Below are 27108 nucleotides of genomic sequence, written 5' to 3'. Positions count from 1 at the left end.
ATGTCTCTCTCGCGCACACGGACACACAAAGCGCCGCTGAGCCAATTTGTGTCCATCTCACGCTGTCCCTCCCCGCTGACTCTCCCCGCGCCGGGCCTCCGCTCTCCTCTCTCTCGCTCCGCGCGGCTTTCCTCGCCGAGCAGCATGTAACGCTCTCAGTATCACGACGCGCGCGTGTCTCTGATTGTGTCGGTGCGTCTTGATCTGTGGTTGTAAAGCGTGGATCATGTTTTATTTTCAGCTGGTGATCATGGCAGGCACCGTTCTCCTAGCGTATTACTTCGAATACACGGACACCTTTCCCGTGCACATCCAGGGTTTCTTCTGCTTCGACAAGGCGTTCTCCAAACCGTACCCTGGACCCGAGGAGAGCAGCAACGTACCGCCGGTGCTCGTGTACTCTCTGGTAGCTGCTATCCCCACTATAACCGTGAGTATATGTCTTTCCCACATTTCTCTGTGTGCTTGTGGGCAGAGGATCAACTTTAGCATGTGTGATGAAGGGGTGAACTAATTTCTTAAAGTGCAACGTTATCCTTGTTAATCCTGGAACAACATTCCAATCAACCAATCAGAATTGAGGGATATTATATATTTTTTCAGGAAATATCTGTTTTAGGCTTACTAAAAGGGATTGGGTTAAGTTTATATTTTTGGACAGTAAAGTTGATCCAGGATCATGTCTTGCTTGGCAAAATCAGGGGGACCTTGATGAAGGATGAATCATCATTCATTATAAGGATGTATGTGCACGTGTGTGAGAGAGAATCCAGATCTCACAAATCCTATCAAGAACATGCCTGAGTCATATTTCACACCTAAATCAATCAAATTCAGTGTTACAATATTTTAATAGTGCTGTATATAAAGGTATATGTTTGTGACAATATTTTCATAATAATTAAGCCCCTACACACACACACACACACACACACACACACAAAAACATTATTGTAATGTCAAAATAATCAAATTGTCATTACCATAAATATTACAATAGTAATGTTTGTAATCTTTTGTTATAAAGATGTTATAATAATGTTATATTATTATAACATTATTATATTATATTATATTATTATATTATAACATTATAATAACAATAATTTGTTATTATAATGTTATAATAGATAAAATGTGCAGGTTTTATTTTATTTTATTTTTTTTGCATGATTTCCAATTATTTATATTCACGATTTCTAGTATTTGTACAGGCTTTACATTTTATTTCAATGTAATTAGCAATTCATTTAATTTAATCTTTGAAACAGATTTGTTACGTGACATTTAAAGTATCAATTCCACCTAAAAATATGCAATCTAATCCTGTTTATATGAAATAAGCCTCTTCCCGAGCAGGTTTAAGTTTACGGACCTGTTGCTATGACAACAACTCCGGGATGAGCATCGAAGAACCAAATTGTCCAAGATCAAGCAAAATCGTCAACAATCAAATCCAGCTAACTGAGTGAGCGATGTACGAAGAACAGGCCCCAGGCCAGGAAGCTCAAATAAAAAACAAAATCAATAACAATCTATAAAACATACATAACATTAGAATAGTACATTAAAGACCCACACTAAGAAGATGTGTTTTAAGTTTAGATTTAAAAGAGGAGAGTGATGACACCATTCGGATCGATACCAGTAGGCTATTCCAGAGTTTAGTGCCAGCTTTCGCGAAAGCACGGTCTCCACGATGTTTTAACCTCGATCTACTACGAACAGAAAGTACTGCCGGATCTAAGTGACCTGGACAGATTATGACAACGTAAAAGATCAGATAAATAAGTTGGAGCTAGGCCATGTAATGCTTTACAAACAAAAACAAAACAATTTAATTCTGTTCTCAGTTTGACTGGTAGCCAGTGCATAGAAGTTAAAATGGGAGAAATGCGATCAAATTTCCGACTACCAGTCAGCAGCCTGGCTGCAGCATTTTGAACCATTTGAAGGCGTCCAATCGATGATTGGTTTGCTCCATAATAGAGTGAATTGCAGTAGTCAAGGCGTGAAGTAATAAATGCATGGATGACTATTTCAAAGTTTTTTAAAGAAAGAAAATATTTAACTTTTGTGAGACGCCATAAATGATAAAAGCAATAATAAAAATATTAATAAGTATGATAAGATTCAAATACTAATAAAATAATAATAAAATCAAATTTTACCATTCAATATAAACCAACAATTATGATTTTATTATTATAGCAAAATTATAATACATTAAAATATATTATAAATTATAATAAATTAATAAAATCGCTATATACCTATTATTGAGGAAGAAAATTTAGAATAGTTTGGCTAGTAATAAGAATTTGGTGGTAAATTGTTATCATGATGATATCACATTGTCTAAAACAACTTCTTTTTTTAATAATTTAATCATTTTGTTAAAAATTCTGATAATTTTGTGACATGGACAGACTTTTTGTACGATTCACCCAGGTGTTTGGAATAGACATATTTTGCTTTACTTATGAAGTTGCATGTGCCAGTACTTATTTACTCTTATACCTCTTTAATTTCTCAGTAGGCAGCAATGAGATTAAATGGAGTGTTTTAAATGTTTTGTCTTGTGTGCTTCTCAGATGTTTCTCCTGTGAATAATTCTTCAATTATCTAACGTGTCTGAGCTGATTTCTCATCAACATGTCAAAGTTCTGTGCTCGGTTTTGCCAAGACAGTCTGCAATCAAATGTCAGAGATCTCAACAAAATCAGTTCCTCCTCACCTTCAGGTTTAAAGTTAATCGCTAAATGAGATTGAAATGTAAGTTCAAAGTATTGGAGCAACAGGTTTAAACTTAAATCTTACATGTAAATTAAAACCAGGATCAAAATTATGGTTTAAATGTAAATGTACTTATTTTTAAACAAGTGGTGCAACAGAATTATTAGATAAACCCTGACTTAATCTAGATTCAAGCTTAACCCTTACTAGTGCAATTAACCCAACCTAAGGGAATTTTAGGATAAACATCTGAGATCAAGTTGATACTGAAATGCAACATAAGCGAGAGCTCCAGTGAGGAAGGTGTAGACAGCAGCTATAGCTGGATGTGATGGGTTTGTAGGTGATGGTTTTACTGGTGTCTCCCTGCCACGTTGTGAACCGGAGGCAACAGATTGTGGGACCACATGGATTTGCCTCCCTCCTTTCCTGAGTCTGCCAGAGCCGTGTGTGGTGCTTCTAAAGTATGTTTGTGGGCATGTGTTTTTGGGCCAGCAGTAGATCTGAAGCCTGGAGTACGAGCTTCATGTTGAAGTGTGTGTGAGTGTACTGGCAGAGCCAAAAAAAAAACATGCTCACACAGATAGTACCAGCCAACTGAAGATGCATGAAATGGAGGAGTTCTGTTAGATTCATAAAAGGGAAAGTACAAGGAATTGAGCAAAGCGTAGCAGGGTAGAAACACGTGCAGAGGCTCATTTAGAGATGTTTACATTTACATTACATTTTAGATGTTATGATGGCCGGCTGGGGAATGATGGGTTGAGAATGAGAGAGGGAATGAAATGGGCAACATCTGGTGCTTTTGTCCAGCGGGTCACTTTCTGGCAAACGCAGAGTAACACGGTCACCCAGATTCTTTATTTTGTACATAAAATAAGTAAAGTATCATGCATAAAAGACACTACCTGACAAATGACACTGAAATAGTTGTCCTCAGAAGTCAAGCTTGTCTCAGTGACAGTCTAATTATGAATTAAAAGACCAATATAAATTAAAAGATAATTTGCATGAAGTAAAAATAGTTCAAGTAAACTAATAAAAAATAATATATAAAAAAGTAGTGCTATCAAACGATTAATTGTGATTAATCGTATCCAAATTAAAGTTTTTTTGAGACCTGTAGCAGGCATTATATTTGAAATGAGCTAATTTTGTGCATACAATTGTAAAATTTCTCAGTTTAAACATTTGTTATGTTATCTATGTTCTATTGTTAATAAAATATTGGCTCATGTGATTTGAAATTCTTTTGGTTTTCATTTGATTCAAATTTAAAAAACGTCCCAACATTTCTGAAATTCGGGTTGTATAACATTGCAAAAGTTTTCTGGCACTTTTGATCAGTTAAATGTGTTCTAAAAAATACACTAGTACATATATCATATAAATTAAAGTATTTAAACAGTATGGAATCGTAGTTTTATTTTACTGTCTTTACTGAGCTGAGCTGAACAATAGCAGATGGGAGTTTTGAGAGTTTGCAGGTTCATTTGGTGCCACAGAAATGTCTTACAGTAGCTGAACTCGTATGGCCCACAAACAAAGTGTTCATCAGAAAGCAGACAGCGCTGCCCTTGGGTGACGTGACATTGGTTGACACCATCAAACTCAGACATCCTCCTTATTTTATAGTGTCCGTGTCAGCATGTTGCAGAGATGTTCTGATTGGCCTGAGCTCTATAAAGTCATATTCAGTCATCTTTGGAGGGAGAGGAGATGTCCACATCAGACTCTGGGGATCTCAGGCTCTTTAATTAAACTCATCTATCATCAGAGCTATTCCCATCATCACAGTCTACACACGTCACTAATTCATAGTTTGTTTGTTATAATGGTCTGCCAATGAAAATGCAGTGCATCAGTTACAGAATTTGATCTGTATCTACCCTTATTGCTATAAAAAATTATAAATTAAAATAATTATAAATAAATGTGACATAACTTTATATATTTTATGTTTGTTGATTTGGAACATGTATATTTATATATACTGTATGTATGTGTGTGTGTGTGTGTGTGTGTGCATATATATATATATATATATATATATATATATTTGTTGTCTATAATAATAATATATATATATATATATATATATATATTTGTTGTCTATAATAATTATATATATATATATATATATATATTGTCTATAATAATAATATATATATATTTGTTGTCAATAATAATAATAAGAGGAAGAAAAATAGGAATAATATTGTTTGGATTTTTATTAGTGGTTATTTTAATTTATTTGTATATATTTTTATTTTTATTTTTAAATTGCATTGTTAGTAGTAATAAAAATAAAAATAATAACAATTATCTATCTAGATACATTATCTATCTAAAATTCAATAAAACAAATAAAAATAATTAAAAATAAATCAGTAGATTACAGTGTGTGCACTGTATATATGACAATAAGATTAGAATTTGTTTATTAATGTTTTATCATTTTAATTGTTGTTAATAATAATAATAATTAATGGAAATTAATAGAAACAAGAAAGCATAATTAAATGAAATCTACATTCTTTGAGTCTTCCTGTGTCACATCTCTGTCTTTCTGTGATTTTGATGGAGTGTTTTCTGTCACCTGTTGTTGATTCATGCTGAGATTTCAAGCTGTAACCACTGAAGCTGAAACAACATTCAATGTACAGCTGCTAATACTGTGATTCTGCTCATCTCTTTCACACTATGCTCTGGAGAAGCACTGGCTATATCATGTTTCTAAAATCTGATAAGAAACTCTTTGACAGAAACCTTCAGTTTCTAATTAATATTATGTTTGTTTCTAGAGCTTCCGGGTCAGATGTGCACGCCCATGTGTTTGTGACATTTGAGCCCTGCATCATAGAGAGCTTTTATTTGCTGCTTAGATGAATTCTAGCAAAAACCGAGAGCCCTGAAGCATTTATTTCTCAGTGGTCCAGAGAAATGCTCTTCTCAAGGAAGGATCAAAATAATAATTCTGTCTGATTCAGATACACTCACACATGTTGTGTAATTCATATTGAGGGCAGTGAGATATTGGTTCAATCTGGTTTGGTCTTATAATGCGGATGTGATTACATGAACACATGGTAGTTCACAGGGTAGAAGAAGATCTTTGAAGAGACATTTTCAACATCTCTCAGGTCTGAAATGAGTTTTCATATTCAAACAGTCCTGCAGTTTCTTAAGGCATTTACATCTTCACCATCTACTGACTAATCCATCTAATATAGTGGCATATTGAATATTCCATTTTACAGTCAGATTTATATGGCATGATTTACAAATACTAAAGTATTTAAAAAAAAAATTATATATACAGTAATTTTAATAAATGTAGAAACATTAAAAATGTTTCAATTAAGTTATTTTTATTTAATTGATAAAAAGTACACAGCGAACTGGTTAAACAATGTATTATTTATTTATAATAATATTATAAATAATATTTGTGTGTTATATATAACATTTAAAAACACTCTATTTATTATATATTATTTTTTTATTTCTTAAATATTTACTATATATATATATATATCAAAGTGAGTTTAGTTTCACTCATGAAAAATGTTGTGATTTATTAAAGGCTTCTGCAAATTCTCTAGTCAATTCCAGCTTGCAGAAGAGTATATAATGTATCAAATAATGACAAAAAGTGTATGAAAAAGTGTTTGCAGTGCTGATGATTAATTTGAAGGGAATGTGAGAACAAGGGACTGTTAGCATGAGTGATACAGACTGATGAAAGAAAGTCAGAGATAAACACTATCTCTACACTGCATGATCAAAAGAGCCAAGCTAATGCTGAGAGAATTTCAAAAAGAAGCTGTTAATAATTAATTATGTGCTTCTCTAAAAGTTTTTAAAAGATGTGGGTGTTGCGGGTTTGTTTTCTGAAATTTTGATAGCAGACTGCAATGTCACTCACACCAGTAACCTACTCATATTTGACCCTGACATATCAAATAATAGTAATTTAGTATTTTTCAATAATAATAATAATAATATATTTATAATAATAATATTCTTTTTTTATTTTTGTAAACAGAACATTTAATGGAACCTTTAGCCCAAACTGAGCAAAAATATGCAATTTGGTGCAGTTGCTGATATTTATATGGCCAAAAATTAAGATGAAATTCTGGCAGCTTGAAATTGAAATCTGTCAGATCTTTGTAACAAAAAATGCATATAAATATCAGTTGTCACACCGTATTCCCCAATAATATGTCTTAAGATGATATTTAAATGCTTTGGATGATATTAAATGCAGTTTAGTGATCAAAGCTCTGTAGTTTTAAAACGTCTCGGGTTACTTTGGTAACCCATGTTCTCTGAGTAGGGATCGAGACGCTGCGTAGCTTACGCAATGGGAACACCCCCAGGTGTGACGATTGTCTGAAACCCTTATAGAATCACGCCAATTCATTGGCTGATGACGCGAGACACCACCCCTACGTCATACGTGATTGACATAGACCTTACCCCTCAGATTTTCCTGTCGAAGAAGCAGGTCGACAGCAAGAGGAGCTTGGGAGTGGACGCAGCGTCTCGTTCCCTACTCAGAGAACATGGGTTACATAAGTAACCCGAGACGTTCTCTTTCATAGGTTCACTCAATGCTGCGTAGCTTACGCAATGGGAACGATATACCACACACGCCAAGCTAACACGCTGCCAGGTCTGGCCCATTACAGACCAGAACACTAAAAACACAGCTGGCTCAAACAGAAAGAACCTGGGAGCCAGGAGCCGTTGTCACATCAAGGTTATAGAACCTCACAAAAGTATGGGGAGAGGACCATCCTGCCGCCATACAAATGTCCTCCAGGGGTACCCCTCTAAACAAAGCTTGGGAGGAGGCCACTCCCTGGTGGATTCATTACATGTAAAATAAAACACTTTGAAAGTTTTTTTTGTTTTAATTTTGATGATTAGAGCTTACAGCTCATGAAAGTCAAAAATCAGTATTCCAAAATATTAGAATATTTACATTTGAGTTTCATTAAATGACCATCCCTACAGTATAAATTCTGGGTATCTCTTGTTCTTTGAAACCACAATAATGGAGAAGACTACTGACTTGGCAATGATCCTGAAGATGAACATTGACGCCCTCCACAAAGAGGGTAAGTCACAGAGGGTCATTACTGAAAGGTGTGGCTGTTTACAGAGTGCTGTATCAAAGCATATTAAATGCAAAGTTGACTGGAAGGAACAAATTGGGTAGGAAAAGGTGCACAAGCAACAGGGATGACCGCAAGCTTGAGAATACTGTCAAGCAAAGCTGATTCAAACACTTGGGAGAGCTTCACAAGGAGTGGACTGAAGCTGGAGTCAGTGCATCAAGAGTCACCACGCTCAGACGTCTTCAGGAAAAGGGCTACCAAGCCACTTCTGAAACAGAAACAGCGTCAGAAGCATCTTACCTGGGCTGTGGAGAAAAAGAACTGGACTGTTGCTCAGTGGTCCAAAGTCCTCTTTTCAGATAAAAGTAAATTTTGCTTTTCATTTAGAAATCAAGGTCTGGAGTCTGGAGGAAGACTATATATAGCCGCAACAATGGCCGCAATGTAGACTCTCAGGGTGGTATATAGCGGCCGCTCCTGCCGAAAACTTATCTTGCATTAACTCCAGCACTGAACCAACTGGGCAGCTGGGGCCAAAGCATGAGCCGAGCACCAGGATTCCAAAACCCTCCATTTGGAGGAATAGAGCCTCCTAGTGGAAAATCCATTCCCCTGGATGCTGAACCGCTGGCTCTGGTTTGCCGGGCGCAAACCAGAGCCACTGAGGAAACGCTTGTCAAGCTTAGATGGCTGCGACTCGCGAGGCTCGTCCGGCCAATCTAAGCTCAACTTCTCCGTGGCGTGCGCTAAAACATCAACAAGCTCAGTATAGGCCGGAGAAGGCCGTGCCTGCTGGCTGCTAGGCGGGAGAGCTTCGAGTGACGCGGCTCCGAAATCCTCAGAGTCTGAGGTCACGGTAAACAAAATATCCTCCATCCCGAAGGAAACGGCTTTCCGTGCCTCCGGGCTGGGTGCAAGAGCTCCGCATCCGAACTCCAGGCCGTGGCTTCGCAGAGGGAGGAGGCCCCCGGAGCGGCACGGCGGGGGAGAATGGCAGATTCTCAACCAAAAACCGTGAGTCTAGCACACAAGGTTTTTAAAGTCAAATTCTCGCAGTACTTGCAGTTAGAAATGCCAAAGATAGTGTCTCGTGCATGGCCCATTGCGTAAGCTACGCAGCGTTGAGTGAACCTATGAAAGAGAGCACATATTACAATGCAATAAAATGATGATTGAGAGATGAACAAATAATCATTCCTCAAAAGCATGATGAATCATATTTATTGCTCACATTTTAACATGATTTTGCCAAAAATGATTTATTGATAATAAGGTAAACCTAATTTGCTTCATTCCAGTATTTTTCATTTTGAAATATTGCTAACAATATAAATTTTAAAATCAAAAATAAAGATTTTACCGCAAGAAGAAACATTTAGGGAGATGTTTGTACAATCATACTAAAAAGCCGTTTTACTTGCTAAAAAAGTATAAACTATCAATCAGACAACTGAAGACGTTGTAGATTTTGTGCAACAGGTTTTTAAGCAAATTTTTGATTGTGGTAATAATTTAGAGACCTTTAAATATGATATGGCAGGCTTTATAGAGTTAAAGGAGCAGTTCTTCTTTTTTACATACAATTCAAATAGTTATCACAGGCTAACAAGCTCCAAAAATAGCAAAAAAGGAACATGAAAGCATTATAAAAGACATATGCACCATATAGTCTTGTGAACAAACAAACATACAGAAAAAAACATTGTAATCTCTTAAAACCATTTTAGCTGTTCAATTTGCCATAATACTTCCCAAAACTGAAGCGTTACCAGTTATGTGCTTTCATATCTTGAGGTATAACTATTTGGAAGATTTTGAAGATGTTTGTGCATTAGACAGGTCACTAGATTGCCACACAGTTATTTATCAGTCACATAAAACTACTTTAGCTTCAGCGTCATTTGCGGTGTAAATTGCATGAAAACAGCCTTAATATAAGCTTTTGATGTCCAGAGGGAGGATTGGGGAGTGTGGAGGTGCACAGCAGATGGCACTGGCTGCTCGAGGGGTGAAAGCACTGGCATTTTAACATATGGCTGAACTGTGCACCTCTCTGTCGTGGCATGAATGTCCACTCGCCGCCTCAGGGAAGAGGCACTGCATGATCTGTTCTGCGTCACGGTAAGAGAGGAGATGAAACAGGGTAAAGCAGCAGCTTCAGGCCTCTAGGCTTTTATTCTGTTTCGTCACACAATCATCGCTTGACTGTCTGATTTTTGTGTTATGGTTCATTTTTTGAAAGACATTAATGCTTTATTTAGCAAAAAAAATAAATAAATTCAATTGATCAAAAGTGACAGTAAAGACATAATGTTAAAGCTTTTTATTTCAAATAAATGCTGTTCTTTTTAACTTTCTATTCAAAGAATCCTGAAAAATAAAGTTTTCTTGAAAATATTAAGAAGCGCATATGCTTTCAACACAATAATAAAATGTTTATTGAGTAGCAAATCAGCATATTAGAATTAATTCTTAAAAATCTTGTGACACTGAAGACTGGAGTAATGATGCTGAAACTTCAGCTTTGATCACATAAATTATATTTTAAATAGTAAAAATTTTTCGCATTACATTTTTTACTGTATTTTTTTCATATAAATTCAACCTTGGTGAGCATAAGCGACTTCTAAAACATTTTTTAAAATCTCCCTCACCCAAACCTTGTGCAAACATTTACCTACATAAACATCCAGATATCTTATTTTTATATTCGCAACTAATTTTAGTACTGTAATATGTATTACTTGCTTTTTTTGTCAAAAGGATATTCAGTAAGGGGTCATTTTAAATTCATGTTGACTTTAAATATCGATATTAATATTAAAATTAAATCTAAAAACAAATATTGAGATATCAATTTAAATTTGATTGAATTTTATATATATATTATTTACTATTGTATCAAATTGTTGGGTAGGATTTGGACAACATATCCTGCCTTTGACCCTTTCCTGATCTCACCTGGGAGTCGTTGTGGTGTTGAGATCTGCTTTATATTATTTATTAATATGAGACGCATATGAGCCACAAGCCTAATCACCCATGACAGACTAAAATCTGATGGAAAGGATCTAGAAACTCAGTTTTATCTCATCTAATGGCACATTATTCACACTTGAACTGATGTTCACAGTCTCACCAACACAAACACAGTGTTATACACACATCCTCAATTCATAACATCATCACAGTCAGCTTTTAAAACAGTAATTCACCCAAAAATGAAAATGCAGTCACCCTTACTATATCATTGCGTACCCTCTAAACCTTTTCTGGGTGTGTGAGTCATGTGGACTGAGTGTGTGTTGATTATTTGCTCTGTGTGTGTGTGTGTGTGTGTGTGTGTGTGTGTGTGTGTGAGACTCATGTCAGACTGTGTTAGCGGTCAGGTGCTAAACTGGGAGATGTGTGAGGTGAACGCCGTGTCCCTGTCCCTCACTGTCTCATCTCTGACGTCGCTCTGTCTCTTTGAGTTGAAGGTGACTGATTTGATGTTGTGTTTATCGTCTCTGGTTCTTCTATCACTGCCAGGGAAGCACTTGTACAGCATTATAGCTCAGATGTTTAGTTCAGGGGTTCTCACTTTTTGTTTTGTTTTTTTATATTGATCATCAAGTGGTGGCCCAACACAGTACTAAAATTGTTTATCATATTCAAGTAAACTGAAAATCCCATAACATTATATTTTCAATTTACTTGAATATGATAAGCAATTTTAGTCTACATGCCTGTGATATTTTCAGTCCATTTATGGTCACCAAAATATTGGACATCCCATGCAATTTTTTAACATGACTTTGTTACTGTCAAATCTCAACAACATTAAATAATTAGTTTTAGTTACTCACTTTGTAGTTAGACAATATTGTCTTTATTATTTCAGCGTATTGTATTTTAATTTTCATGCATCTTGTCCCATGCATTTTTATTTGATTTTATATTTTTTATTTGTTTTGTTTTAGTTTTTTAGTTTTTCTCAAGCATCACATCCCATGCAATTTAATGCAATTTTCTAACATAACTTTGTTACTCACTATTATTTTACATTCTTCATAATTTATTTGAATTATCTTCGTTTTATTTTATTTTACTTTTATTTGATAAACTCTTATGTTTTTTAACATGATTTTCAGTGCTACTCACTTTTTTTTTTTACATTCTTTGTAGTTTGTGTATTTTATTATAAAAAAAATATATATTTAATTTTCAGTACAAATATGGTCTCCAGTATATTGGACATTTAATAACCAAATTATTATACACATTAAGACAAAAACAAAATTTTTTATGGTTTCATGCTTTAAGCCATGAATACTTTGCACAAAACACATTGTGGTCGAAACAACCCTTGTTTATTGCAAGTGAACATATATTTAATGTAATCTAGGTTGTATTTTCTTTTATCTTGCATAGTTTTGTTCATGGTTTTCAGCTTCTATCATATACGACAGGCAAAATACTACTACGTTACTATTTTCAATGCAAAGGAGACATATTCGCATATATGATTATTTAAACCCATATAGAAGTTCAAGATTCAAGAGTTTTATTTGTCACATACACAATTATACAGAGTATAACCAGCAGTGAAATGTAGGTGATGTGTGCACACCTCTTACATTGCAAAGCGAAATTAGTCACGTTGATAATCTGTTACTCATCATAACCGTAACCAGGGAGATCAGAAATAATGAGGTTCTGGTGCTGGCATTTGAGAACGGTGAAAATCAGAGACTATTAGCGACTCATGATTCTGGAAACGCCTGCTTAGCGTAGTGAGTAGGTGCATGTTTCCCACACTCGGATTTCAACCAAATGGAGCTTTAGTAATGCCAAAACAAATGGGGTGGTGGATGTTTTGGCAGCTACTGTTTTTTTCATTTGTGTTTTTCTCCTCCTCAGATTCTGGCTGGTGAGGTGATGGTGTTTTTCATGAGGCCAGAGGGCGTGCAGGAGAAGGCCATAGTCACCTCTGACTGCTGTTACTTCAACCCTCTGCTCAGACGCATCATACGCTTCCTAGGTACTTCAGCATTCACCGAAGAGGGAATTATGTCATAAGGAACTAAAAATGATCCTTCTAGGAAGAGAGCCAGTGTCTCTAAAGCACAGATAACTACATTAAAAAAAAAACACATTTTTGTTTATGATCCATTGTCATGCTACACACTGTGATATTAAAGACATATGCAGTTTGGGATTAATGGGAAGTTGTTTCCAACAGCAGGATTTTAAGTTAAAATATAAGGGAATGTAAGTGGATGTATGTTTTAAATGCTGAAACTGATTACAAAGCTTTTTTTGGCTTGCTTTACTATTTTTAGTAATTTTTAACCTGTTTGCAGTTCACTGAAATAGTCTTGCAATGTGACAAATGCTATGTAAAAGTACAAAAATTTCAGGTTATTTCTGAATTAATGCAGTTCATAAGGACTGGATATATTAGTAAATAGATAAGAATGAAAAATAAATATTTAAAATAATTTCAGATGAAGTATATCGTCACATAGTGGGACACTGCTGTCGCTATTTGACAATGCAAATACAATATTTTATTTTAGGCCAATAATTTAAAGTTATTTTTATTTTATTTTAAGAACAATAGCAAATATGATGGCCAAATCTATTTATTTATTTACATTTTATAATCTGTCACAAATATGTTGCCAATATTACTTATTTTATTTTATTTTATTTTATGACCAATAACAAATGTGATGGCCAATATATAAAGTTGTTTTATTTTATTTTGTTATTTTATTTATTTTATGACCTATAACAAATATAATGACCAGTATTGAAAAGTTATTTTTATTTTATTTATTAATTTCATCACCAATAATGAATATGATGACCAATTTTATTTTAATTTATTTTATTTTATGACCAATAAAAATATAACAAATATAATGACTGTTATTGTAAAGTTATTTTAATTGTATTAATCAATTTCATGACCAATAACGAATATGATGATCAGTATATTTATTTTATTTTATTTTATTTTTATTAAATTTTATGACCAATAACTAATATAATTAATAATATTATAAAGTTTTTTTTTTTTGGCATTAATGAATATGGTGGCTAATATCATAAATATAATTTATTTTATTTTATGTTCCATACAGATATGAACTCCTATATATTGGCAGCCCCAATTTTTACATGTTTTCCGTTTGTTTCTGAAACCTTTGGTCTCTGTCCTGTCACTCAGGTGTTTACACCTTCGGCGTGTTCACCACCACCATCTTTGCCAATGCTGGGCAGGTAGTGACAGGAAACCAGACGCCTCACTTCCTGTCAGCGTGCCGACCAAACTACACAGCACTGGGCTGCCATTCCAACCTACAGTACATCACAGAGCGCAAAGCCTGCACGGGAAACCCCCTCATAGTAGCATCTGCACGGAAATCCTTTCCCTCCAAAGATGCGGCCCTCAGTGTTTATTCCGCAGTGTATACAGTGGTGAGGATAATGAACCTACAACTATTTTAATGATGTGACTGAATCTGAAATAACATACTTGTGTAGCCTATGTACTGACAAGCAAACTAAATAGTACTCTGGAGTTTTAACTCCAGGACACAAAAAGTGATTGTTAGCTAGTGACTGTGATCAAAAATGGCACGTAAAGCTTATAGATATTCATAAATTCAGTAATAATATTCTAACTTGCAATCATATAGTTTTTAAAATAAAGTCAATAGGCAACCTGCAAAGCTTTGAGCAGGTCACAGGTCATGATTTATGCCGGTTCGTACTGGTCTAGCTGGTGCTTTGGTATGGCCTTGTCATCAGCAAAAATAGTAAAACAGGTTCAGCGTGTTCATTCTGTTGAATCTGGTTAGACAACGCTGTTTTGGTGGTTAAAGGACAATTCACACCACACTAACAGACGCAGACCAACGCAGACAGCAGACTGAGAACAGTACGTAATTTCTCAGACGTTCCAAGATTGGACAAATGCAGATACAACATGTTCAAGCACCAACCAATGCCAACAGACACAAACAGACATAACACACTGAGCAGAACCTGACGAACATGTCTGTTGCTGTTTGTTGGCGTCTGTCGGTGCAGTGTGAATTAGCCTTAAGATTGTCAAACAGGTGCCTTTTCCATTTTAGATTGTCAAAGACAATTTTTGGAAGTTTTTTTTCTTGTTGTAACTTTCTATGAGACTAATAATTTCTTGAAGTGGAGCTTTTCAAACCAAGGTGTGTGTTATATATATATATATATATATATATATATATATACAGTTGAAGTCAAAACTTTACATACTCCTTTCAGAATCTGCAAAATGTTAATTATTTTAAATAAGAGGGATCATACAAAATGCATGTTATTGTTTATTTAGTACTGACCTGAATAAGATATTTCACATAAAAGATGTTTACATATAGTCCACAAGAGAAAATAATAGTTGAATTTATAAAAATGACCCCGTTCAAAAGTTAACATACACTACATTACATTCTTAATACTGTGTTGTTACCTGAACGATCCAAAGCTGTGTTTTTTTGTTTAGTGATAGTTGTTCATGAGTCCCTTGTTTGTCCTGAACAGTTAAACTGCCTGCTGTTCTTCAGAAAAATCCTTCAGGTCCCACAAATTCTTTGGTTTTCCAGCATTTTTGTGTATTTGAACCCTTTACAACAATGACTGCATGATTTTGAGATCCATCTTTCCACACTGAAAACAACTGAGGGACTCATTTGCAACTATTACAGAAGGTTCAAACGCTCACTGATGCTCCAGAAGGAAAAACCATGCATTAAGAGCCGGGGCGTGAAATATCTTTGAACTTGAAGATCAAGGTAAATTCACCTTAATTTGTCTTCTAGAAAACATGTAAGTATCTTCTGTAGCTTCTGAAGGGCAGTACTAAATTAATAAATATGATATTTAGGCAAAACAAGAAAAATGTACTCATCTTCATTTTTGTTCAAAGAGTTTTCATGCCCCGGCTCTTAATGCATGGTTTTTCCTTATACTTATAAAAAAGTACTTAATAGTAGTTTTAAAGCCATGCATTATAGCAATGTGCCTAATTGTACTTGTTTCAGGCATGTTTTCACCACTATCTGTCTGTCTGTGCTTGCAGATGTATGTGACGTTGGTGTTCAGGACTAAAGGGACGCGTCTGACCAAACCCACACTGAGTCTGACTCTGCTGTGTCTGGCCATGCTGGTCGGTGTGGTCAGAGTGGCTGAATACCGCAACCACTGGGCCGACGTCCTCGCTGGATACTTCACCGGCGGAGCCATCGCTGTCTTTCTGGTGAGAGTGTGTGAGGTGTGATTAAAACATCACTGAAAGAACAAGATAATTGCATGCAAATACAGGTAATATATTATATGCATGTATAAAGAAGTGCATATTCACTACTGTTTTAAAGTTTGGGGTCAGTAACTGTTTTTGGAAATAAATTAACACTGTTACTCGGCAAGGACACATGCCAGTAAAAGTGACAGTAAAGACATTTATAATGTTACAAAAGATTTCTGTTTTAAATAAATGTTCTTTTGAGCTTTCTATTCATCAATGAAGGTTTCCACAAAAATATGGAGCAGCATGACTGTTTTCAATATTAATTATAATAAGAAATGTTTATTGAACAGCAAATCAGCATATGAGAATGATTTCATTTCGGTCGCCATGAATTTGCCAAGTAAGACATGTTCCTGGATCAACATGTTTTGTTGTTTCTGGATCCGCATTACTGTCCAAAAGTATAGACTTAACCCAATCCCTACCCCTAAACCTAAGCCTACCCATAATTTATTCCTAAAATCAGAGGGAAATGCTAGCTGATTAACAAGGGTGCAGAAGCACCTGACCCTGACTGTTGGTCAAGGATGTTGATCCAGGAACATGTTGTACTTTAAGAAATCACGTTCACCATTTCTGAAGGATCATGAGTCATGGAAGACTGGAGAAATTATGCTGAAAATTCAGCTTCGATCACAGGAATATATTACAGTTTAAGATATTTTAAAATAGAAAACAGCTACTTAAAATTATAATAATATTTCACAATATTACAGTTTTGACTGTATTTTTGATCAAATAAATGCAGCCTTTGTGAACAACTTTCAAAAGCATTAAAAAAATCCAATCTCTCCATCACTCGCTCCACTACTGCTTCTCTTTATTCCCTCTCTTTCTTCACTCTCTCTTCTCTCTCTAGGTGACGTGTGTGATCAACAACTTCCAGCAGACAAAGCCCCCACCCCCACCGGTGCGACCCCAGCGCCCTGAGTCTGTGCTGGGCATGCCCATGGTGGCGCTGCCCTGCGTAGAGAGTCCACTTGAAAAGTTAAGTGGCACTCAGGTAAGGGGTGGGAGTGGGTTAGTGGCAGGGCTGCACACATAAGGGGGATGGATTACGCCCCACCCTGTCCTTCTGTGTTTGACCCAGTGGACCCTAATGTGACTCCCAAGACCCACCCAGCCCTCCTTCTCCCTTTACTAGCATGCCCAACCTGCACAACCCAAACACCAACCACAGCACCCTGCAAAACCCACTGACGCTCTGGAGGATTGATCTGCTCCTTGCTTATCCCGAAGAGACGTTACATTACTTTTATAATAGAGTAACTGAGAAGCAGCAGAATGTTTAGGGCCATTAACTCATTGATCCCTCTGTGGATTGATGGGAGTTTAAAATCTCTAGAGCAGATGTACCTGGACTGTGTAGCATGTGGAACTTCAAAGACGGAAGGCCATTAGATGGTTCATTCTGGGGAAAATTACCGCAGTGTGAGCTTCCCTTCGTAGGCCACCCTCATCCTCCTCACTTTTGAAACTACTTTGCCTTCTTTTCCTCTCTTTGTCACCTCGACCATACAGTCATCCCTTTTCTCCCTCAGTCTTATATTTTATTTAGTGATGCACCGAAATTTTAGCTACCAAATGGAGTGGTCACGGAGGGCCGAAATCATTGACCGAAACAGTGATGCTAATGTCCCGTTTTGACTGTCAACATCTATTCTGTGAACACGTTATGGAAGCCTATTTCTGCCATGGAATAAAAATAGAAAACATTTAATTGAGACCTTTTCTCTCACATTTCTGACTTTTTTCCCAGCAAAGAATTTAAAAAAAGTAATTGCAACTTTTTCTCTCCTAATTCTATTTTTTTTTTTCGCAATTCTGACATTTTTCTTGAAATTCGGAGGAAAAAAGTCTAAATTGCGAGATATAAACTTGCAGTTCTGAAAAGAAAAATCTTAAATGTGAAATATAAACTCGAAATTGAAAGACAAAAGGTGAGAATTGTGAGATTAAAAAAAAAAAAAGAAAGAAATTGCGACTTTTTAATCTTACAGTTGTGAATTTTTAACGAAAATTCTGACTTTTTTCTCAGAATTGTAAGAAAACATGGTGGTGTGACAGATCACTGTAGGCATCACATTCATCGTGGCACATTTATCTCAGAAAAGCCATTCAACTACAATAAACTCGATAGTTAGCTAGAAAATATAACTCTAGAGTGGAAAATTTTAATAAATATATGCACTATATTACATATTCACTGTATTTTCAAAACTTGTTCATGATATCTTTATTATTTAATGTATGTTTAAATAAATCTGTCATTAAAACCAGTTTTTATTACAGCCATGGTATCAATGATTATATTTCAGCAAAATTGTAGTAGATTTTATAGTAGAAAAAAATTGTATTATTAAAAAAGTTGATATATAAACTATTTAAATGTTTTTATTAACTTGTTGAATCCATTTTAATTTCATTTTTGATGCATAGGTAAAAAAATAATTTTGGTGCATCACAAATTTTATTCTATCAGAACACAGTTTCCGCCTTCAAGTCTTGGTTTCTCATCCTTTCTCTCTCTCTCTCCCCTCACACTCTCTCTCCCCCCTTACAGACTCCAAGGGGATCTCCATTCACTGAGATCACATGACCATCAGCCTCATCGGTTCCCCGTCCCCCCCGATGTCCTCATACCGTCTCGCTCCATTTCCAGCGAAGTCTAGAGCAGTCGTCCCAGCACACGCGCCACTGCGCCGCCCACTCCGCGGGACGCTCCACCGCTCTGCATCGCTCCTACTCGACACAGGTCTAGACGCAGGTTCCTCACCTCCAACCCCTCATCCTCCATATTCCTCCATGCTGCCGATAGGGCCTCCACAAACTGCTCAAACAATCCACGAGGAACACTTTTAGAGAGCCTGCTCGGAGATCCCAAACGCCTGCACGAAAGCCAGAAATCACAGGTAGGCATCTCTCTTTTGCCAGAGAGTTTGTTTGGACTGTGGGTGGAGGATTCGCATCTGTTCAGACCTCTCGAAACCAACCCGACCTACTTCCTGGGGAACCGATGAAAAAGTCTTGATCAGCTTTTGGCTGAAATTCAGAACTGTCTGTGTCAGTTCATATGTAAATACATGCACTGTTTTTTTTTTTTTTTGGCATTTTGGTTAATGGTATGTCTGTTTTGTTCCTTTTTGTTCCTTAGCGTGACCATGCGTCCTATTTTTCCCAGAAATGTTTATAAATTGCATAAAATGTCTGGGTTTTGGCTTTGTTTTCCTATTGTCTTCATACTTTCTGAAGGTAATGACTGAAAAGTACTTTGACCAGTAGCATGCATGCATTGTATAAAATCGACCAATCGTGGTGTGCAAGAAGGCAGGATCTACAGAGAATATCAAAGCAATGCAAATCCATATACATATAATGTATGATAATATACCAATAGGAAAACAAAGCCAAAACCTGCACATTTTAGGCACTTTAGAAATCCCAGCCCAGACATTTCTGTTAAAAGAGGACGTATGTTCACTCTAGCACTGATGGAGTTTTTAAGTTACATTTATTAGTCATCACAATGTATGGTTTTGAAAAGTGACATTCATAAACTATCTATTGATTTGTTTTTGAGTCATATTCACTATGCACTTGGGACAATCTCATCATCATCAGCTATCTGGACATCCTGTAAGTGCGCATCAAGGAAAAAAACTCTAAACTTGGAGACGTTCTTGATACCAGCTCTTGTAATAATGTTTGGATGCATCATAAGGAATTGATAGACAGAATGACAGACACATAAAAAGCAACCACAGCATTCTTTTTAATATTTAATGTCTGGTTCGTGCTCGCAAGGATTTTTCCACCAGCTAGATGTAATGCACAGTCTGACTTGAAGGCCTTTTCATTACTGTCTCCCTAGACACAAGGCTTTCAGACATGAGATGTTCTTACAGTTTTTCATCAAAGTATGGATTGGATTCTTCATTTCTCAGGAGAGAAAAGCAAGAGAAGCACCCCATGACGTCAACAGAACAGTAAAGACAGCATCTGTATTGTTGTTGATATTTCTGTGAACATTTTCAAAAATGGAGGTCAGCTAGTTTCTTTCCTGTATAGTAAGCAACCCTTTCACATTCATATTACCATGTGTTACTAGCAGGGTCGAGCGGCATTCAGAATTGAATTGAAAAATCATTTTGATTTACAGTTCATGAATTTGAACTTGAAATTGAGGTAACAGATTCGGTATTAAGGTTTTGAATGCAAGGAAGTAGAATTCAGATTAATTGAAATTTGAAGAAATTCTGTACAGTAAGCTTTAACTAGAAATGAAAGTTTTATCAAGACAAGTTTTTTTTAACTCCATTTATTTATTTATTTATTTTATAGGCACTTTTGCAAATAAAAAGCTCTTTTCATATAATATTCCAGGAATACCTTTAAGGAGTGTACAGTTACTGTTAACATTGGTTTTTTTGTTTTTTGTTTTTTTTTAAATACACCTTATATTTTATTTTAGTTATCTAGATACAAAATTACATATAGGCAATGTTAGATGTCATGTTCAGGTTGAGATTTATAATAAGTTCATATTTTGTACTAAACTAAATAGAAATCAAAAGCTGATTGATTGATTTGATTTGATTTCCTGTGGGGTGTGGCCAATTCAATTCTAAATAACATTTGTAAATTGAAAGCAAATCTATTCTGAATTTTGCACAATCCTGATTAGCAAGTTTGTAAAAAACTTTGGCTGTCATTTTATAATGATGATGTTATGAAAGGTCCTTCCAATGAAACAATCAAACAACTCCAGTCCATCATTAATGTCTTGTGAATCGGAAATCTGCAATTGTAAGAAACATGTTTAAAGCATTTTAACTTGAAGCTGTTAATTCCAGCTAAAATATATAATGGCTTTCTCCAGTGAAAAAGTCTGAATCAGGAGAGAAAATCTGCACAGATCAAGTACCGTTTATGAGAGAAAACAGTACAAAACATTTCTAAATTAATATATTACTGGATTTTGATGTGAGAGGACAACAGGAGATGAACATTTTCACTGCAGGAAGCGTTCTTATGGATTATGGACTCGTGTTTTGGCCAGAAGCAACGGTTTAAAGTTAAAACACCTCAATGATGGATTTGATTCTTACAAACACACAGCTTTTCACTTCACAAGATGTTAATTGATGGACTGGAGTCGTGTGGATTATTGTGATGTTTTTATCAGCTGTTTGGACTCTCATTCTGACGGCACCCATTCACTGCAGAGGATCCATTGGCCAGTGATGTAATGCAAAATTTTTCCAAATCTGTTGCAATGAAGAAACAAAGTCATCTACATCTTGGAAGGCCTGAGGGTGAGTTAAATTTTATTTTCTGGATAAACTGCTCCTTTAAGAAATTAAATTGGGGAAATTTTGAGCAAATGATTTAAGTGTCTCAGGCAGCTAAAATAAAGTATTGGCCACAGATTCATATACTTATGTTTGATCAATTAATAGATTTTCTACACAGAGGATGTTCATGAGCGGTGTCAGTTGGCTGTATGTGCTATACCATATGTAAACATAATGTTGTGCACCTCAGAATTTTATTCTTTTAATTTTAATTTTAAGCTCTGTTAAATTTTGGATTTTTTAGAATGTTTGCTTTAAATCACATTTCTTTTCTAACATAGTGTTTACTTAGACTAATTGTTTGGTACTGTAAGTAAGCTGTGTATACAAATTGTGTGTACTTTAATCAGATGAGTGTAAACGCACCACCTTGTTGCACTCCAAATGGATGAAAATTAATGTTTGTAACATTAACTGTGACATCTAATCTGTCTGATGCCCCTCAGCCTTTACATCCCGGCACCAGGTCCAGCCTCTGCCACATTCTGTGCTACGTACAGTTACTGTCTCTGTTGTAAGAGCACCATCTACACATGCTAAGAAACACCTTCACACCCTTAAAACACTCCATTAAAGGTGAAGTATGCAGTTTTTTTACTGCTAGGGAATGGAATTACAACAGCAATGACTGATTTCACACAGGTTTCCCAAACGTCTGCTATTGGTCGGACAAACAGAAAGCCCTGCCCCAAACTCACGCTATTGGTTGAGCTAATGCTGCTGTTTTGGGCTGGTCAGAAGGATTCTCAAAGAAACAGATCAAGAAAGAGTCAAAGCCATACAGTGTTTACACTTTTGGGGCAAATCAAGATGCAAATGGTTTATTTATAATTATAGAGACTGGAAAAAAATGACATGCTTCACCTTTAAAAATCTTTTATCTGTAGCTCTCCACTCTCTTATTCCTTCTTTCATACACCCAAATGAAAAGATATTTGTACAGTTTTGCAAACAAGTCTTTTTGTATTAAAAAAGAAAAAAACAACAAGAATTTTGCACACCATTCCTGTGCACTGGATTTATTTGTTACATTGGTGATTTTATTTATATACACCCAATGAGTCATTGATCTGTGTTTTGGGTAATTGAATAAAGTAAAAGTGTGACATGCCTCTGACTCTTTCTGTGATATCGTTTTTAAAGGTTTACTTGACTGCTGGAGGCCTCTTCTATTTTAGTCCAAATATGTGACCAAAAAGAGCCTTTTAAAATTATTTGACTCATAATTGTGTGGTGTTATATCACATGTGGCTTGCTGAAAGAATACAGTATACATCTAATTCAGTGTTCTGTTTCTATATGCATTAAGCCCAAAGATATTTCATATCCATATTCAGAAGAGTTGCCTGTCAATGTGGGTTTTTTCAATGACCAAAAGTCTTTTTGATATATTATTGTTACATCTTTGCTTTCATCTGTATGACAAAAGCTCCACAGCTAATTATACGTTTGATGTTACCTATAAAAGAAGTTATGCTGAGGTTCTTTAGATAGTACAACCTGAATTCCAGAAATGTTGGGACTTTTTTTAAATTTGAATAAAATGAAAACTAAAAGACTTTCAAATCACATGAGCCAATATTTCAGTCACGATAGAGCATAAATGTTTAAACGGACAAATTTTACACTTTTATCCACTAAATGAGCGGATTTCAAATTTGATGCCTGCTACAGGTCTCAAAAAAGTTGGCACGGGGGCAACAAAGGGCTGAAAAAGCAAGAGATTTTGAAAAGATTCAGCTGGGAGAACATCTAGCAACTAATTAAGTTAATTGAGATCAGGTCTGAAACATGATTAGCTATAAAAGGGATGTCTTAGAGAGGCAGAGTCTCTCAGAAGTAAAGATGGACAGAGGCCATCTGTGAAAGAGTGCGTAAAAAGATTGTGGAATACTTTAAAAACAATGTTCCTCAACGTCAAATTGCAAAGGCTTTGCAAATCTCATCATCTAGAGCATAACATCATCAAACGTTTCAGAGAAACTGGAGAAATCTCTGTGCGTAAGAGACAAAGCCGAAGACCTTTGTTGGATGTCTGTGGTCTTCGGGCCCTCAGACGACACTGTATCACTCATCGGCATGATTCTGTCATTGACTTTATTAAATGGGCCCAGGAGTACTTCCAGAAACCACTGTTGGTAAACATAATCCGCCGTGCCATCTGCAGATGCCAAGTAAAGCTCTATCATGCAAAAAGGAAGCCATATGTGAACATGGTCCAGAAGTGCTGTCGTGTCCTGTGGGCCAAGGCTCATTCAAAATGGACTGTTTCAAAGTGGAAAAGTGTTTTATGGTCAGACAAGTCCAAATTTGATATTCTTGTTGAAAATCTATCTTGTTAATAAATTGTTATCAGCGTTCAGTTCAAAAGCCAGCATCTCTGATGGTATGGGGGTGCATAAGTGCATACGGTATGGGCAGCTTGCATGTTTTGGAAGGCACTATGAATGCTGAGAGGTATATAAACGTTTTAGAGCAACATATGCTCCCCTACAGATGACGTCTATTTCAGGGAAGGCTTTATGTATTTCAGCAGGACAATGCAAAACCACATACTGCAGCTATTACAACAGCATGGCTTCGTAGTAGAAGAGGCCGGGTGTTGAATTGGCCTGCCTGCAGTCCAGATCTTTCACCTATAGAGAACATTTGGTGTATCATTAAACAATAAATACGTCTAAAAGACGACCACAAACTCTTCAGCAGCTGGAAACCTATATCAGGCAAGAATGGGACCAAATTCCAACACCAAAACTCCAGAAACTCATAACCTCGATGCCCAGACGTCTTCAACCTGTTTTGAAAAGAAGAGCAGATGCTTCACCATGGCAAACATGCCCCCATCTACCAGGAAATTTAAGAGCACTTCATGCTTCCTTCTGCTGACAAGCTTTATGGAGATGCTGATTTCATTTTCCAGCAGGACTTGGCACCTGCCCACACTGCCAAAGGTACCAAAAGCAGGTTCAATGACCATGGTGTTACTGTGCTTTCTCAAGAGGAAGATGAGAGACACCAGACCCAACAATGCAGATGACCTGAAGGCCGCTATCAAAGCAACCTGGGCTTCCATTACACCTGAGCAGTGCCACGGGCTGATTGCCTCCATGCCACGCCTGTCACGGTGTGAGTAATAGAGGACTCAGATGCAGGGTAGAGCAGGAGAAACTTTTATTTTCGCCACCAAAACACAAAATAATATAAACAATATATAACAGCGGCTTAAGGAAGCGGAGATTCCAGAGCTGGCCGGCAGCGTCTGCGGACCACACAGGCTGCTGGATCTCCGTGCTACGAGTCCTGTAGCACAAGGGAACAGAGGGTCAAAATAGAGAAGTGAGATTCTCATACACCACACAAGCAAGGACAAAACAATCTACTCACAATGAGGAACAGAAAAACTGGGACATATACGGGAGTGGGGGAATGAGCGACAGGTGGAGGAGAGTCAGCTCGTGATCCGTGTCCTCCCGCTGCATGATCAGCACTGATTGCCCAGACCACGAGCTACCAAACATGACAGGACAACACAGACAGCACGAGGAGCCGAGAAGGCACCCTGAACCGTGACAACGCCGCATTGATGCAGTAATTCATGCAAAAGGAGGCCCAACCAAGTATTGAGTGCATAGAAATGAGCATACTTTTCAGAAGCCTGACATTTCGGTTTAAAATATCCTTTTTTTATTGATTTTATGTAATATTCAAATTTTCTGAGACACTGAATTTTGGGTTTTCATTATCTGTAAGCCATAATCATCAAAATTTCAAGAAATAAAGGCTTGAAATATTTCACTCTATGTGTAATGAATCTATATAATATATGGGTTTCACTTTCTGAAATGAGTGACAAAAAATATTGACCTTTTTCATGATATTCTAAGTTTTTGAGATGTACCTGTATATCTCAGCCCAGCTATTTTAAACTGTTTGATCACATTCTTGGGTTACTATTATGCATAAAAAACCCTTATACAACATCGATAGAAATACTGAGATTAAAGACAAAAAAAATACAACCATAAACGTTTTTCAGAATTGTTACTTTTTTGTAAAATATATCATCAAATTTTTATATTAGTGCCACCAGTATTACAACATCAATATTGTAATTTCTTTTTTTAACATTTGAACTTTTAATTTAGTGCAATATTTTGTAATTGCATCATTTAGTGTAATTTTCACTAACAACTGCAATTGGAGTTATATTGTATACCGAAGTTCACTGTTATCCCACCGGTCCCTATTGTGACCATCAAGATGTTTACTCATTCTATAAACACACTCAACAAAACTGAATATATTAAGAATTCATATATTAAGACTAGATATAAAGATAAAATGTCCCAAACATCTTTGTCATATCTTTATGTTAACATACCTTACTAGCCTTTCATTTTGGCGCTTTGATGCAGTTATCGTCTTCTCAAGGTGCAAACAGGAAATAAACTGCTCTGGTCATGTGACGATTTGCACTAATCATGTGAAACTGCACATATTTGATTGAGACCCTTTATTTGTTCCATATTTGCAGGAAGTGCACTAAAACATCAGTCAGTAAGGATTTTAGAGCTTTATAAATGAAAACCTTTTTTACGGTCACTAGTGTGGGATTAAATGGGTTAAGGACTATTCACTGCTATCTTTTGATGATTATTACATGTCTATACAATCAAATGACAGCATATCTAAGGGGCAAAAAAATGTAAAGCCATTTTATTAGTAAACAGCCACAGACAGACTGTTGAAGGCTTTTCGTTCTGGAAAGAATTTCAAACCAAAAAACAAAAACAACCCAAAGAAACCCCAACAGTGTTTTCCCCGAGTTTCCTCATGATTACATGGTCAATATTGCACAACGCATATCAGCAAACTAAAATCTGCTGCTGTCATGCTTTAACACATTTCTTCTAAAGGGGATTCATGCAGTGTGGCTTGGTTGAAATAGATGAGTTTGTTTCCTGAACAGAACAGATTTGGAGAAATGCAGCATTACATAACTTGCTCAGATCCTTTGCAGTGAATGGGTGCCGTCAGAATGAGAGTCCAAACATATGATAAAAACATCACAATAATCTACAGATAATCCACACCACTCCAGTCTATCAATAATATCTTTAATGAAGTGAAAACCTGCATGTAATAAAGAAATCCATCAAAAATGTTTTAACATTAAACGATCACTTCTAGACAAAATACTAGTCCATAATCCACTGTAACATGGTCCTTCAGTGAAAAAGTCCTCCTGTTGTCTGCTCACATCAAAACCCACCAACATATTTGTTTAAAACGGTTTTGGACTGTTTTGCTCATAAACGGTGCTGGAGAAAGCATGTATCTTAGCCAGAAGCAATGGTTTGAAGTAAAAAAAAAGTCTTGATGGATTTGTTTCGTACAAACATGCAGCTTTTAGTTTCACAAGATGTTAATTGATGGGCTGGAGTGGTGTGGGTTACTTGTGGATTACTGTGGTGTGTTTGGACTCTCATTCTGACGGCACCCATTCACTGCAGAGGATCCATTGGTGAGTAACTGATGTAACGCTAAATTT

General features: G+C 36.2%; 1 protein-coding gene across 1 annotated transcript; it reads left to right on the top strand.

The window, feature by feature from the left end:
* Positions 1–226: 226 nt before the first annotated feature.
* Positions 227–18160, top strand: LOC306864920 (phospholipid phosphatase-related protein type 5-like; the record flags this gene model as incomplete). The annotated part of the gene is made up of 5 exons (XM_079409215.1): positions 227–430; positions 12768–12888; positions 14083–14333; positions 15976–16152; positions 17063–18160. The coding sequence occupies 5 exons, from the start codon at positions 227–229 to the stop codon at positions 17246–17248; spliced, it is 939 nt and encodes a 312-aa protein (XP_079265341.1). The 3' UTR covers positions 17249–18160.
* Between the last annotated feature and the right edge of the window lie 8948 nt (positions 18161–27108).

This window comes from Barbus barbus (assembly GCF_936440315.1).
Source record: "Barbus barbus genome assembly, chromosome: 4".
Classification (NCBI taxonomy): Eukaryota; Metazoa; Chordata; class Actinopteri; order Cypriniformes; family Cyprinidae; genus Barbus; species Barbus barbus.
Note: the sequence above shows the minus strand (reverse complement) of the source record. Positions and strands in the feature narration are given on the sequence as shown.